The following is a 16511-nucleotide window of genomic DNA, read 5'->3' on the forward strand; positions in this document are numbered from 1 at the left end:
GGGCGAGTGCTGTGGTGAATCAGGTTGTCATTGCTTGGGATGTCCGCATTCGCTATTAGAGTACCTGGTTTGAATCCGTATTTCCCACCCAGCTTCCTGTTAAAGCACCTGGGTGGCAGCAGATGATGGCCCAACTTCTTTGGTCCCTACCATCCATGTGGGAGACCCAAATGAAATTCCTGGCTCCTAGCTTCAACCTTGCCCAGCCCTGGCTGTTGTGGGCATGTGGAGAGTAAAACAGTGTATGGAAGATCTCTGCCTCTCCCTCTCCATCCCTTTGCCTTTCAAGTAATTAAATACATCTTCAAAGAAAAAAATCACTTACAGGGGCTAGCACTGTGGCTTAGCGAGTAAAGCGGCTGTCCGTGGCATCAGCATCCCATATGGGCACCAGTACAAGTCCTGGCTGCTCCACTTCCAATCCAGCTAGCTCCCTGCTAATGCTCCTGGGGAAGCAATGAAGGATGGCCCAAGCTCTTGGGCCCCTGCATCCCGTAGGGAGACCCGGATGAAGTTCCTGGTTCTTGGCTTCAGATCAGACCAGCTCTGGCATCTGTGGCCATTTGGGGAAGTGAACCAAAAGATGGAAGATCTCTCTCTCTCTCTCTCTCTCTCTCTCTGTCTCTCCCTCTCTCTCTCTGTAACTCTACCTTTCAAATAAATAAACACAATTTTAGAAACAACAAAATAAAAAAAAGCACTTGCAAAAGCAGGGAAGGAGTCGTCTCAGGATCAGTACTACGTAGCCCATGGAGACAGGAGTTTCAGTTCTGTGAAGCGCTTAGAAAAACCACAGTAACCACCCTTTCTTCAAACCTTGCCCTATTCTCACTCAGAATGGTCTAAGATACTCTCCTAGGGGTTAGGACTACTCCAGACTCACCAAGTCTCTTCCTATAAGGAGATAGCTCAGAACACATGGTCTGCTGAACTATAAACACATATTTGCTGAAATATAAAATGAAACGTGCATAGACATTAGAAAACTTTTATTGTGGAACAGAAAATTAACAGCAGAGCTAAGCAGCAGTAGCAGTGACAAGGTGACAGGACAGAAGCAGCTAAGAAAGTATTAGTTTTGCACTTGTTCATTTCAATGTCCTCTGAGTTAAGATCCCAGGCCTGAGGAGGGCAGTCCTACCCTGCACTGAACTCTAAACTCTATGTGGAGGAGAGCCAGGGTGGGCAGCAATCCCTCTGCCTGTGCTCCTGCTAGACAGTAGTAGATGACATGCTAGGGAAGTACACACAAGTCAAAAGAAAGCTAACTCATTTGCCCCTTCAACTAGAGAGTCCTGAGTCTTGGTGAGAACTAATCAATACTCCATAAAAGGAAAGAAACAGAGTATTAACCAGCTTTTGTTTATAGCTACTGGACCTGTTTTAAAAATTTTACAAATATTTCATTTTATGAAGATCTTTGATTACCTTGACTACTTAGCAATTTTGCTGATCTCCTCTTTGGAAAACCTATGTTCCTAACAAGTTTTATTCATTATTCAGTGAGCATGATAGTACTAAAGCATAATACATTCCCTTGGCATCTGCATGCAAATAAATATGAACCACTTTTTTTTTTCGTTTGGAGGCATAGTTTCTTTAGAACTAAATGATTTGTTCTTTTTAAATTTTGCTTATTTCTACATGTTTATGGGCTACTGAACTACTTTAAATGCAAGCTTCCTTCAGAAAGATGAGGGGTTGACTTTGCTGATCTTGGATCCTCATTTCCCTTCCTAGTCAAACTAGAGAGTTTACATAGAATAGTCCATCTAACAGGAAATTACAAAGAATAAAATGTTTTGGGTTGGCAGGGAGGAGGGTATCTGGTGTAGTGGCTAAGTTGCTACTTGGGATGCCCACACCCCGAATCAGAGTGCCTGGTTTGAGTCCCAGCTGCTTTGCTTCTGACCCAGCTTCCTGCTACTGCACAGCCTGGGAGGCAGCAAGTGATGACTCAAATACTTCAGTTCCTGTCACCAGTGTGGGAGACCAGGACTGAGTTCCCTACTTCCTTCCAGCTTTGGCCTGGCCCAGCCCTGGCTAATATTTCTGAGGAATGAACTCTCCTTTTTTTCTTTTTTTTTAAAGATTTATTTTATTTATTTGAAAGGCAGAGTTAGAGAGCAGGAAGAGACAGAGGGAGGGACAAAGAGAGATCTTCCATCCACTGGTTCACTACCCAAATGGTTGCAAGAGCTGGGGCTGGGCCAGACTGAAGCCAGGAGCTTCTTCCAGGTCTCCCATGTGGGTGCAGAGGCCCAAGGATGTGGGCCACATTCTGCTGCTTTCCCAGGTATATCAGCAGGGAGCTAGATTGAAAGTGGAGTGACTGGAACTTGAACTGCATCCCATGTGGGATGCCAGCATCACAGGCAGCGGCTCAACCCATTACACCACAATGCTGGAGTCCTTCTGTCTTTCAAATAAAAATGAAAAATAAAAGGCAGATCTAACATAAACTTAAATACAGCTCTTTGGGAACCATGTTTGGGATCTACTATTGTATCTATGAATAGAACAGTATTCAACTCCATATACGTATAACACAGATCAGCAAAGCAAAATTCTCCCAAAATATAAGGCAACAGATTCCCATTGTGATTGAGGAGAACTATTATTATCACGGGAACTTTCTTCACAGCAAAAGTCTTCTGTGTTTTCTTACATCTATCCTCTTAAGCAGACAATTCAGACCTACTCTGGCTACCAAAAAAGAGGCAGATTGGCTCTTTGTGGAAACAGAAAATAGGAAGAAAAGTTTAAAACTTTTTTATCATGGACAGTTAAATAAATATTTGTAACATAAGTACCTGATTTAAAAAAAAAAAACTTGTTTATTTATTATTTGAAAGGCAGAGTTACAGAGAGGCAGAGAGAGGCAGAGAGAGAGAGAGAATCTTCCATCCACTGGTTCACTCCCCAAATGGCCGCAACAGCCAGAGCTGTGCTAATCCAAAGCCAGGAGCCAGGAGCCAGGAGCTTCTTCCCAGTCTCCCATGCAGGTTTATGGGCCCAAGCACTTGGCCCATCTTCTACTGCTTTTTCAGGCCATAGCGGAGAGCTGGATTGGAAGTGGAGCAGCCAGGACTCGAACCAGTTTCCATATGGGATGGCGGCAGCTTTACCAGCTCCTCCACATTGCCAGCCCCAATATCTTATTTTATTTATGCCCTTCACTTGATAGATTCATTCACTCATACAATTATTTATGAAGTATGATCTATCTCAGATGTTAATTTAAGTGTTAGGGAGTAAAAACAGTGAACAACATGATACAAATCTGCTCTTCACAGCTTAAATTTGAGAAAGCTGAGACCCCAAATAGGTTAAATGTTCTTTGGCTGAAGTCTTGGGATAAGCTCAAACCCAGGATAAGACTAAACCAAGCTTGTAAACCACTAGACTCATGACTCTACCACACAGTTGCTGGGCAGATCTACCCAGAACAAGGAAGCTCTTTAGGTATTATCATCAGTGTCATTTCCAAGCCTTAACTCCCAAATATCTCTTAGACTGTCTCTTAAGAACCATCCTCAGCCTGCCAGATATTTTCAGGTAGAATACACAGCTAGAATTTCAAATACAAAAAGCCTAAGTTCAAACTCTAGACAAGTCCCACCTTTCCCATCTCCAGCCTCACCTACCTCCTGAAAATGCAAGCTAAAAATCTCAGTAACAGCTTCCCTGAATCCTAACATATATATGGGCTGCAAATTCTGGCAGACTGCTTCCATGCAGCATTTTGCAATTCTATTTTATTTTTACCACGATAGCCCATCTGGGCCCCCTTTACCTCTGGAGGGAATTCACTCTCCTCTTACTGGTCTCCACACTGGCTGTAGAATGCTATCACCTTCTGCGCCAAAAGAATTCCAAAACAAAGTTTTCATCATTACCACCTCTCTGTTGAAAAGCAGTTCCTACTCCTACTGGAATTAAGCATCAACCCTTCAGCCCAGAATTCCAGTAGTTCATTCCAGTAGCTCCAACCCATTAACCCAGCTCTGTCTCCTGAAGTTCATTATTTACATCATACATTTTAGCAAAATTGGACTAGATATAATACTTGTTGTTGCTTATGTATTCTTTCTGTTTATAATGCTCTTATTTGTCATCACTTAATTCTTACTTAATTCTTTTTTTTTTAAAGATTTATTTATTTATTTGAAGGTCACAGTTACAGAGAGAGGAGAGGCAGAGAGGCAGAGAGTGAGTGAGTATGAGAGAGAGAGAGACAGAGAGAGAGAGAGAGATCTTCCATCCACTGGTTCACTCCTCCAATTAGCCGTAACGGCCAGAGCTGCACCAATCCAAAGCCAGGAGCCAGGAGGTTCTTCCTGTCTCCCATGCAGGTACCGAGGCCCAAGAACTTGGGCTATCTTCTACTGCTTTCCCAGTCCATAACAGAGAGCTGGATCAGAAGTGGAGCAGCCGGGATTCAAACAGCGCCCATATGGGATGCCGGAACTGCAGGTGGCAGCTTTACCTGCTACCCCACAGTGCCAGCCCCAACCACTTAATTCTTCTAACAGCACTTCAAATGCAGTTTCTTTGAGGAAACAATTTGTCATGCTCAGATTATTTGAAATATTTCCTTCTAATCCCACGTGATAGCAATGTGTGACCTAGAACTCTTTATCTGTTCTGCCTTGGTTATCTGGCCACTTCCTCTATCTACTTGTCAGCTCATTGAGGACAAGGACTACCTATCTTAGTATCTACAGGACATACTTTCACAAAGCAGGGCTTCAGCTCAGATTTGCTGAGTCATGGTAGCTGAAAAAACACTGGCTGTGACTAGTCAATACCTTTTGATCTCTCCCAAGGCCAGATTTTATTTTCTCCTTTTGCAGATTTCAAAACATGAAAAGATTTGCTGCACGTTTTCTTTAAAAAAAAAAAAAAAAAAAAAAAAAAAAAAAAAAAAAAAGGAGGGAGGGCCGTGCTGTAGCATAGCAGTAAAGTCACTACATTCAGTGCCAGCACCCCTTATGGGTACCAGTTCAAGTCCTGCTTGCTCCACTTCTGATCCAGCTCCCTGCTAATACACCTAGGAAAGCAGCAGAAGACAGCCTAAGTCCTTGGGCCCCTGCACCCACGTGGGAGACTGGGAAGAAGCTCTTGGTTCCTGGTTTCAGAATGGCCCAGCTCCAGCCATTGCAGCCATCTGGGGAGTGGAAAATTTCCTACATTAGTGAAAATTTTATGCTTTCCTAGCAGGATTCTGTATCCTTTCTGGGTAAAATTCTTTCTGCAGTGTAAATGGATTTTTACTGTCTGTCCAGCCTTTATACTGTCTTATTCTGTGGTCTTCATTATTTTTGTTCCATCTTATTTATAGGTTGTTTTCTTACACTTTTTTTTTTTTTTTTTTTTAAGTTTAGTTATTTATTTGAAAGGCAGAGTTACAGAGAGGCAGAGGCAGACAGATCTTCCATTCGCTGGTTCATTCCCCAAATAGCACAACTGCTGGAGCTGGGTCAATCTGAAGCCAGGAGCCTGTAGCTTCTTCCAGGTCTCCTGGGGGGGTGTAGGGGCCCAAGGACTTGGGTCATCCTCTACTGCTTTCCCCGGTCATAGCAGTGAGCTGGATTGGAAGAGGAGCAGCCAGGACTCAAAGCTAGTGCTAATATGGAATGCTGGCAATGTAGGCAGCGGCTTTACCCCCTACACCACAGCGCCGGCCCCTCCCCTACGCTTTTAAAATCCATTAGAAACAACAGCATTGATTATGAATTCACTGAGCAAAAAAGGTAAGGGAAATGAAAGGAAGCGTGTTTTAAATTTTAAGCTAGTCTAAAAACATGAATGAGGATTCTGAATTCACTTGCTACTTTTTTCCATACATTTTCTATTGAAATGCATTTTTATTATATAAATAAAACTTAATTATAAGACATTTTGAGGGGCTGGCGCTGTGGCGTGGCAGGTGAGGCCGATTTGAGTCCCAGCTGCTCTACTTCCAATCCAGCTCTCTGCTATAGCCTAGGAAGGCAGTGGAGAATGGCCCAAGTCCTTGGGCCCCTGCATCCACATGAGAGACCTGGAAGAAGCTCCTGGCTCCTGGCTTTGGATCGGGGCAGCTCCAGCCATTGTGGCCTGTTGGGCAGTGAACCAGCAAATGGAAGACCTCTCTCCCTCTCTCTCTCTTTCTCTGCCTCTCTGTACTTCCGACTTTCAAATAAATAAATAAATCTTTAAAAAAAAAAAAAGAGATATTGGAAAAATATGACAGAATACTACCACTTCTAATACCACTTCTGCTAATATTTTGGAATTATTGCTCCACTTAGTTTTGTTCATTTCCCCCCTCCTCTCTCAGCAATCATGAAACATTTATAATTTTGTATTCTCATTTCTTTACTATGTAAACCATAAATAATTTCAGGTTGCTAGAAGTTTTTCTTACTTTTATTTTACGGACCTACATAATACTCTGCTGAATAAATAAATGTATGCAGTACACTCTAACTCAGTGTATTCAGTAAAGGCTGTGAGGTGAATCTGTGGTCAGTCCTCTGCAGCTGGAAGGGTGGATCCTTTCTAAATGTGGGTTCCGACACTGTGACAATTTTTTTTAATGGGGAATTATCTCTTTAAAAAAAAAAGATTTATTTTATTTATTTGAAAGACAGAGTTATAGAGAGAGGCAGAGACTGGAAGAAAGGTCTTCCATCAGCTGGTTCACTCTCCAGATAGCCACAATGGCCAGAGCTGCACCGATCCAAAGCCAGGAGCCGGGAGCTTCTTCTGGGTCTCCCACGCAGGTGCAGGGACCCAAGGACTTGGGCCTTCTTCTACTGTTTTCTCAGGCCATAGGAGAGAGCTAGATAGGGAAGAGGAGCAGCCCAGTCTTTTTTTTTTTTTTGACAGGCAGAGTGGACAATGAGAGAGAGAGAGAGACAGGAGAGACAGAGAGAAAGGTCTTCCTTTACCGTTGGTTCACCCTCCAATGGCTGCCGCGGCCGGCGCACAGCGGCCGGTGCACCGCGCTGATCCGATGGCAGGAGCCATCCTGGTCTCCCATGGGGTGCAGGGCCCAAGGACTTGGGCCATCCTCCACTGCACTCCCTGGCCACAGCAGAGAGCTGGCCTGGAAGAAGCCCAGACTTGAACCGGCACCCATATGGGATGCCGGAGCTTCAGGCTAGGGAGTTAACCCACTGCGCCACAGCGGCCAGCCCCGTTGTGACAATTTTATGCTCATAAATTAACCTATATTCTGGGTTGTTTCATTATAATTGATTCTAATAAGGTATTTTACCAGAAAATATAGTAAGTTTTTCAAATTATTTTCTATTGTAACAATTTGCAAAGTTAATAGTGCCCTCACCTACACTGTATATTAGCTTTTAAGAACAGGTGGATGGAAGAGAACAATTGTAGAAGTCAAGAATTTTGGGGGGCCTTCAGCAGATTAAAGCCCTGGCCTGTGGTGCTGGCATCTCACATGTGTACCAGTTTGAGTCCTGGCTGTTCCACTTTTGATCCAGCTCACTATTGATGTGCCTGGGAAAGCAGTGGAAGATGGCCCAACTGCTTGGGTCCCTGCATCCACGTGGGAGACCCAGAGTTCCTGGCTCCTGGCTCTGGCAGTTGCAGCCATTTGGGGATTGAACCAGCACATGGAACACCTCTCTCTCTCTCTCTCTCTCTCTCTCTCTCCCATTCTCTCTGTAAATTTGTCTTTCAACTAAATAAAATCTTCAAAAAAAGAGAAAACACCTTTGTTGCCAAATTAGAAGATAGTTATAGGGGCTGATATTATGGTGTAAAGCTGCTGCCATATGGGTGCCAGTTCAAGTCCTGGCTGCTCGACTTCTGATCCAATTCCCTGCTAATGGCTTGGGAAAAGCAGCAGAAGATGCCCCAAGTGTTTGGGCCACTGCCACCTACAAGGCAGACCCAGAGGAAGCTCCAGGCTCCTGACTTTGGCTTGGTCCAGCACTGGCTGTTGCAGCCATCTGGAAAGTGAACCAATGGATGGAAGATCTATTTCTCCCTTTGTAACTATGATTTTCAAAACAAATAAATACATAAAAAGTTAGTGATCTTATAAGTCTTAGATAACTAATTTGATTACAGCATATAACTGAGAACCTGATTAATGTTTGAATTTGAAAAATTCCAACTTTTGGGGCCGGCGCTGTGGTACAGCGGATAAAGCTGCCGCCTGCAGTGCTGGCATCCCATATGGGCGTCGGTTTGAGTCCCAGCTGCTCCACTTCTGATCCAGCTCTCTGCTATAGCCTGGGAAAGTAGTAGAAGATGGCCCACGTGGTTGGGCCCCTGCATGCTGTGGGAGACCCAGAAGAAGCTCCTGGCTCCTGGCTCCTGGCTTTGGATTGGCGCAGCTCTGGCCATTGTGGTCATCTGGAGAATGAACCAGCGGATGGAAGACCTACCCTACCCTCTCTCTGCCTCTCCTTCTCTCTCTGTGTAGCTCTGACTTTCAAAATAAATAAATCCTTTAAAAAAAAATAAAAAAGAAAAATTCCAACTTTTTACTTATTTTTTTAACTCATTTTCTTTTCTCTAATCCATAGCTTTCCTTTCTTTACAGATTTTTTTCTTACCTACCAAACCAGATATTTTGCGAAGAGTACACAGTTACTGGTAAGTAATCTATGTAGGTGGATGGACTTCATTTTACACATGTGTCTGTACAACTATATACTGATTTTAACTTATGTGCATGCACCTGTGCTGTCGGGTGACATTTTTTTTCCTTGTAAAAATTTCTGTTAATAAAAAGAGGGATCAGGAGGAGGGAGAACAAGCTAATTTGATATCTGATAATGATAAAAACAAAAACACATGCAGACACACACATACACAATCTGTTTATTATGCTTTTCTTATTTATCTACAGAGTCTCTTTTTCTCTTAGCAATACTTTTATAAAATATAAAGATAAAAACCTTTGTCTTGTTTTCTTCCCAGTTAGTCTTTTTTAAAGGTGGTATCAAATTTATTAAATTTTTCCCCCATGTTTGCCTCCTTTGTCCCTCCCCTAGACTACTAATCTCCCAATCAGTGAACACTGAAGGACAGGTGACACAGCCTTCTCTGGAATGGCCTAAAACAAACAAAGGGCTGGTGCCACGGCTCAACAGGCTAATCCTCTGCCTGTGGCACCTGCACCCCAGGTTCTAGTCCGGGTCGGGGCGCCGGATTCTGTCCCGGTTGCCCCTCTTCCAGGCCAGCTCTCTGCTGTGGCCAGGGAGTGCAGTGGGGGATGGCCCAAGTGCTTGGGCCCTGCACCCCATGGGAGACCAGGAGAAGCACCTGGCTCCTGGCTTTGGATCAGCACAGTGCGCCGGCCACAGCGGCCATTGGGGGGTGAACCAACGGTAAAGGAAGACCTTTCTCTCTGTCTCTCTTTCTCTCTAACTGTCTACTCTGCCTGTCAAAAAAACAAAACAAAAAAAAAAAACCAAAAAACAAAAAAACAAAGCTGAGCCCTTACTGCAGGGCCTTCTCAGATCAGGGACAGCTGTGGAATTAAGGTGGGTACAGAAACAAGGGGTGGTGTGAAGGTGGCAGTTCATGTTCAGTTTTAGCTGAATGTTCTTCTTAACTGGCAAGAAAGAACCAAGAATTGGCAAGAATACCAGGACTGGAGCCGGCGCCGTGGCTCAATAGGCTAATCCTCCACCTTGCGGCGCCGGCACACCGGGTTCTAGTCCCGGTCGGGGCGCCGGATTCTGTCCCTGTTGCCCCTCTTCCAGGCCAGCTCTCTGCTATGGCCAGGGAGTGCAGTGGAGGATGGCCCAGGTGCTTGGGCTCTGCACCCCATGGGAGACCAGGAAAAAGCACCTGGATCCTGGCTCCTGCCATCAGATCAGCGCGGTGCGCCGGCTGCAGCGGCGGCCATTGGAGGGTGAACCAACAGCAAAGGAAGACCTTTCTCTCTCTGTCTCTCTCTCTCACTGTCCACTCTGCCTGTCAAAAATACAAAAAAAAAAAAAAAAAAAAAAAAAGAATACCAGGACTGGACTGCAGTAAGTCCCAAAGTGGGATAATGGTACATCTTGTATGTCTAGTAAGTAGGTCGTGCGGCAGAGTACCTCAGACCCTAACTCACAGCTAGATCCCCCTCATCAGCCAATGGACACTGGCAGGTCCAGATTCTCCACAGTGAACACTTCAGAGAAGCCACCTGGCCAAATCTCAGCATATGCCCTCAGAGCTACGCCATCAAACCGCACAACATCATAACATATCACTGAGAAAGGCAGGCCTTGTCTTTAACTCCAACATAGACACTAATGCAGAGAAACTGGAGAATTTGGGTTTTAGTATTAGCCAAGAAGCAGAACGTCCAAAATAAGGAAGGACCAGCACATACCTGATTTCGAAGAGGCTGCTGTTGTGATGGCCGATCTCTGTGTGTGTGGCTTTCTCGAGTTACTGCAGATGCACCAGAATCTACATGAACTGACCCTACTGGAGTCGGCTGGAAAAATGAAACAAAAAGTCAAATGGATAAAACAGGTCCAACCTGATGCCTCTGCAATTCTAACAGAGTAGAATTTCAGCTACCAAGAGTAGTTTCAAGTTGTCCTGCTTTTCAGTTTGCTCATCTGCAAAAGGGAGGCGGCCTGGTCCTCAACAGTCTTGGAGAATAGGTGATGTCTGAAAATAAAAGATCATCTTACAGCAGTATCTGTCAGCCTGCACTCCTGCCCTGTGGACCTCTGGCCGAATAGCAAATTCAAAAGTTTCCTATGGTGTTGGCTTCCACTTCCACAGAAGCCAGGTATCTTATCAGTGATGCAGCAACAACTTCTGAATCATTTAAAGGAAAGCTCCTAAAAAAGTGGCTTAAATCCTGGTATCTTAGGATATACAAGTTAGAATTTGAAATGTATAATCTCTACTTTCTAACTCTACCTAGGGTAACTTAGGGAACAACCCTGTAAAGCAGGAGTGGGGAACGTCCGGCTTGTGGGCCACAGATGACCTGCAGGATCATTTGGTCTGGCCATGCAACGGCAACCGCAGGCAGGACTCAAAATTCAGTAAAACTACAGCAGGCTGGCTTTTAAGCTGATAGTTTTGAGAGCAAGAGAGTGCCAAATTGTAACCAGTAAGCCACCAGGGAAGGTTAAGCTGATAGTTTCCTACTGGCCCACAAAGGAGGTGGTGAGGTAAAAAGAGGATACTTACGATAGGCCTCCCGACCCAGTCATAGGCATAGTCAAAGGTGTAGCCTTTCCTTTCAAAGAGGTCTGTGAAGAGCGTCCGTAAATACTCATAGTCAGGTTTTTCAAAGAAGTCTAAGCGCCTGACGTATCGCAGGTAGGTTGCCATCTCTTCTGTTGGGAAAGAGGTGAAAGGCCACGTTCAGTAACTGAAGGCTTCCCATGGCAGGCAGCTCCGGGCCACTCTGGGGCTATCCGTACAGAACATCTAATACTGGAGTTTTCTTTAGGGACCTAATAAAAGTGGGGAGAAAAAAAAAAACCCTACCTTGGTGTGAACAATAAGAGGAAATGTCAATTAGTTGGACAGCACCCTTTTCAAGACAGGCCAAGTCATGAACTCCACCTACTTCAGAACTTCAGTCGTGGGCTGGAGTGTCCTGTTAGCATCCTACCTGGAAAGTTCTCACACAGAGCTTCAATGGGAGTGTTCCTTTTTGTGTCACCGATTTTTTGATACCTCTCTTTTAACGTATCCGCCTGCAGAGTAAAGAAAGTTATTTGGAAAGAGATGCAGTGTATGGAGGTTTAATCTGTTTCAGACACAATGACTGTTTTCCTCAACTTGGCAGGATTTGTTGCTTTTGTTTCTCTCCAACACTAACAAATAAGAGGTGTAGCAGAAAAGATGCACTTAGATATGTACAAGCATCTGCTTGTGTCCTGGCAGATTTACTTTCAAATATATTTAGTAGTCTCAGAGAAACATCATCAGATATGATGAGATAAGTGGTTTTAGGGTAAGAAAATAAAAGCATTTTGTATCAATATTCAAAACTGCAGAAACTTAGTAATCTTTCAAGACCACTAGAGTTCAACAGCGATTCAGCCTTCTTCCTCTTAGATTAGCTCCAAATTGAGATTTTAAGTACTGCTAATCCACGTGAGGGAAGTAGATGCATAGTTCCAATACACATATATTGAAAAATTGAGGAGAAAAAAAGAAGACATCTTTAAAACTGGCTTTTTCCAAAGTGCTTCCAGGTGGAAAAAAAGTTCCTTATAGTTAGGGCACGGCAAACAAGCAAGTCTGGGGTATCAGGTCTGCAGACAGACAGCTCCGGGGACCTCGGCCCAGCAGTGGGCTGAAGGACTCTTAGCAGGCTCTATCCAGCCTGCCACTCCCAGATTTAAGGAACAGGCTTCTAAAGTAAGTTGACAAAATCACTACAGTGATTCACAGATCATGACAGAATTTCAAGCAGTTACTACTGAACATGAACGTGCTGTTTGGCTATATGATGAGCAAGCGAGATTTGAAACCATATTTGAAAGCTGTCAGTATCAATGAGAAGATGCACATGACCAAGACCAGGGAGCAGACAAATGTAGAGAAATTTAAGGGTGAAGAAGTAAAATCTTCTCAAAGGGAATGGGTAGATGCCTTACTTTTTAAAAACAAAGTCTTAAGAAATAGCAAAACAAATCATTCTGCCCTTATGGAAGGGGGGCGTATAAAAGTAGTCCAAGCTAGAGATTAAGCGTCTTTCCACATTTACATGCTGAAATGAATTAGAACTAAAAAATATGGCTCACATTTAACCACCCAACAGGACTTAAGATGGGTCAGAAGCTCACCATGTATAACAGCCAGAGTAATTATAATGCTTATACTAATTAATAGCTCTGACATGTAGGCACTGTACTGATGTCTATGTAAGGAAGGCTATTTAAGCTCTGCACATTTTGCAAGGAATGGCTTTTGTCTGAATAGGCATTGATTCAACAGTGCACTTGAACAGCTATGTTAAACCTGGATTTTCACTTTAGCTCAGGCGAGTTCTTAGCCTACAAAGGATCCCTGCTGGCCTTTCTGGTAAAACGTGTTACAGCTACTGTCATCAATTTGTTCCAGAAATTCTATAAAACACAGAGAACACTCCTCCTGCCCTGTAATGGTAGTGGAGGAGGAATACTATGGACACACACAGAAAAGCAGCATTGCCAAAACTGGGAGGAAGGGAAAAGATGGAAAACCCAAGGACAAGAAGAAGGATTAGAAAGCTCAGAAGACGAATGTGAACAGAACAGAGCTTCCGTCGACCAGGTGAGCATTTACAACACAGACTAATGCACCTGATCCCCAATTTGCATCTCTGTAGCCAATCGTCCCTCCTGTGCTGCTTAGAGACAAGCCAGCAGCCCCTTCATTAACAACTGACATTGAACAAAATCCCCCACTGAGCACTTTCAAGGATACCTTGAGTCCTTGCCAGGGCAGGCTGCCTCGAAGGAAATACATGAACATATGGCCTAGGGCTTCCAAATCATCTCGCCGGCTTTGCTCTAAAAGGGAAGACAGATCACACGTTATGTTGGCAGTTATTAAAGCAGAAAGGGGTTCAAAACCAATAATCCCTTCAGAAACCCTCTGCTCTGGAAAGGCTCTGCTTACTGTATGCCTACACCAGGGTAGTATGCTAGATCAAAACCAAAAAACGTGTACTTCCTTTGTCTAGGTATGTTGTTGGTAAGCAAATACCAAGTGAAAAGCACAAAACATAAATTAAAATCAATCCCAAATCATTAAATTGTAAGTAACCACCTCTCACTCAATGTCATCACCCTCCTAAAAATGAATGATTTAAATGAAACGCTATTTCCAGTATAGGAGCTACAATTACCCTTTGGTTACTACCAGGGAAAGTGAGCAGCAGATCAAAAACAGCTGATGCCATTAAAATATCCACTCTGGCTGGGCCTGCAAAGACATAAGCTACAGAATGCCTAGTGTATATACTTAGCACTTTTTATTCTTTATAAAAATTAACACTTAAAATCAAGCAAACGTCAATGCATTATCTCTTGGCTCCCATTCCATTTGTATCACATCCAATAACTATCTTAAGAAAATTTAAAATTTATGACTAAGGTCCTCTCTGTAGACACAGAAAAGAGTCTCTACATTCTGGGAGCGTATCTTAAACAAGTTGTTCAGTTTTTCTTTCCTTTCAATTGAGAAGATGAAGATGGTAAAGAAATATCAAATGCAGAAGTTAATAAAAACTTCAACTTCATCTCAGAAAATATCCCACACATTCTCTGGTTAACAGAATGAATATAAGCAGTCATGCCTCTATTTCTAATTTGCCAATTATGGTTCATTTCTGACATTTTATGTGTTTCTCCCCCAGACTCAAGCTTAGGGCTTTATCAAAAGAAATTACATAGGGAAACAATGGTTGATAACAAGTATATATTGTGTTTTTCAAAATGCCTAGTACAAAGGATTTTGAATATCCTTTATATAATGATAAATGTATGAGCTGATGGATATGCCAATTACACTGATCCAACTGTAACACACTGTATGCATATCACTCTGTACCCCCATAAATATGTGCAATTACATGTCAAAAATACCAAGAAGGAAGGAATGGGAGGGAGGGAGGGGTGGGGGAGAAGGGAAGGAATTACAGAAGCAAGACTAAAAGGCTACCTTCAACCTGATGGAGTTTTCTTTGTACAGAAAGAAACCCAAGAAAGCCGAGCAGAGAAAGCCACTTAGCTTACTCAAAATAAAGGAGCACAACACGTTCAACTGCAGCCTTGAATTACATGAAATTTGCATGAAAAAGAGTGAATAGTTCTCTACAGGATAAATGCAGAAAGAAAAAGCAACTTTCTAAATGGGGGTTGGAGGAGGGTTTTTGAAAGGTGGTCCCTAGTGGGATCTGGAGGCAACCTGAGGTAAAACAATAGGAAAAACAGCTTGCGTACCCAGTCTTGAAAGGAATGAAATAAAAAACAGCAAGACCATCAGAAGCTTCTGCATGTGTGGCTTGTCCGAGTTTGCAATAAAATATTATAAATAATTGAAAACAAAAAGCAAGTGGGCAAAAATAGTTTGTTCATAGAACATCAGGGTAGCAGTGAAAACCAGAAAGAACAGCAGGTGAGGTAAGGCCTCCCATAAAGCAGGGCACATAGGGGACTCACACTCTGCAGTCTCTCACACCATGTCACACCTACTCATCGCCTCTCCATTTTTATATCCACTTCCTGTAACAGGAGGCCCTTGGTAATAAAAAGTGAACCAGACAAATGGTTGCATTTTAGTTAGTTGAGCACCAGAGGGCGAAACTCTCCACATTTTCAGTATTGTTCAAGCCTACAGAAAAAAAGATTTCTCTTCACAGAAAACTCAGTTACAAGGTGAGATTAAAAATTTTTAAAACTCACTGCAATAAGTAACAAAGTAACTTTTCAAATCCTGAGAACTACAAAAAAAGAGTTGTGGAATTCTGATGAGAGAAAAAACAGTGCTTCCTCAGTCAATGATGTAGGTCTCTCTTGGCTCACCCTTTCCATTATTTTAATCTGGTGAAGCATGGCCACTCCACATACTTTGGGCCTCAATTTCCTCATCTGAGATGAGAACAGCTACCTGGATAATCTGAAAAACTATTTTCCAATCTAATACTTTATTTAAGAACAGATAATTTAAGAAATTATCTTTCAAGAAAAAAGTAACAGTGAAAACCAAAGCATGCATTATTCCCCATGCTTCTTTGAACACTCCAGTCATCATTTCTACATGCCTTGACTTTTCCATGGAGGATATTTTCAATTTCAAGAACCAGCAAGACCAGCAGAATATAAAATTCTTCAACACCACATAGACTTGCTTTTAACCAATCAGAAAGATGTGCTTGATTTACATGTATTACACCCCTGACTTTAGATTAATTATCTTTTGTTGAAGAAAAGGGACAGGGTGACCCAGTGCTTCTGCCTAAATTTCAACCTTTTTTTTTTTTTTTTTTTTTTGACAGGCAGAGTGGACAGTGAGAGAGACAGAGAGAAAGGTCTTCCTTTTGCTGTTGGTTCACCCTCCAATGGCCGCCACAGCTGGCCCGCTGTGGCCGGCGCACTGTGCTGATCCAAAGGCAGGAGCCAGGTGCTTCTCCTGGTCTCCCATAGGGTGCAGGGCCCAGGCACCTGGGCCATCCTCCACTGTACTCCCTGGCCACAGCAGAGAGCTGGCCTGGAAGAGGGGCAACCGGGACAGAATCCGGCGCCCTGACCCGTACTAGAACCCGGCGTGCCGGCGCCGCTAGGTGGAGGATTAGCCTAGTGAGTTGCGGCGCCGGCCTAAATTTCAACCATTAAGTAATACATGCTGGGCTGCTTCGGCAGTGGGAAGGTGGCTGAAGTGACATTGAATGTCAGGTTTAGGAGGTTCTTCCCTTGGTCTCTTCTTTCACAAAACAGTTCCCAGACTTTTTTACTTCACTACAACATAAAATACACAATTCATTTAAAAATCAGTGGCATTAGAGTTCTTAAGGAAAACTCTCT

General features: G+C 43.3%; 1 protein-coding gene across 22 annotated transcripts in view; it reads right to left on the reverse strand.

The window, feature by feature from the left end:
• The window catches only part of CSNK1G1 (casein kinase 1 gamma 1), a 208369-nt gene that overhangs the window by 32511 nt on the left and 159347 nt on the right, over positions 1 to 16511 (reverse strand). For 16 of the 22 annotated variants that reach the window (XM_002718123.5, XM_051821874.2, XM_008268901.4 and 13 more), the window contains 4 exons: positions 13411 to 13496; positions 11606 to 11690; positions 11176 to 11324; positions 10355 to 10462 (listed from right to left, as the gene is read on the reverse strand). In XM_002718123.5, the coding sequence (XP_002718169.1) occupies positions 10355 to 10462; positions 11176 to 11324; positions 11606 to 11690; positions 13411 to 13496 (428 nt within the window). Of the gene's footprint in view, positions 1 to 3697; positions 3860 to 10354; positions 10463 to 11175; positions 11325 to 11605; positions 11691 to 13410; positions 13497 to 16511 lie in introns of those variants that run through there. The other 6 variants (XM_051821876.2, XM_002718121.5, XM_051821873.2 and 3 more) reach the window with 2 other exon arrangements.

This window comes from Oryctolagus cuniculus, chromosome 12 (assembly GCF_964237555.1).
Source record: "Oryctolagus cuniculus chromosome 12, mOryCun1.1, whole genome shotgun sequence".
In the NCBI taxonomy this organism is placed as follows: Eukaryota; Metazoa; Chordata; class Mammalia; order Lagomorpha; family Leporidae; genus Oryctolagus; species Oryctolagus cuniculus.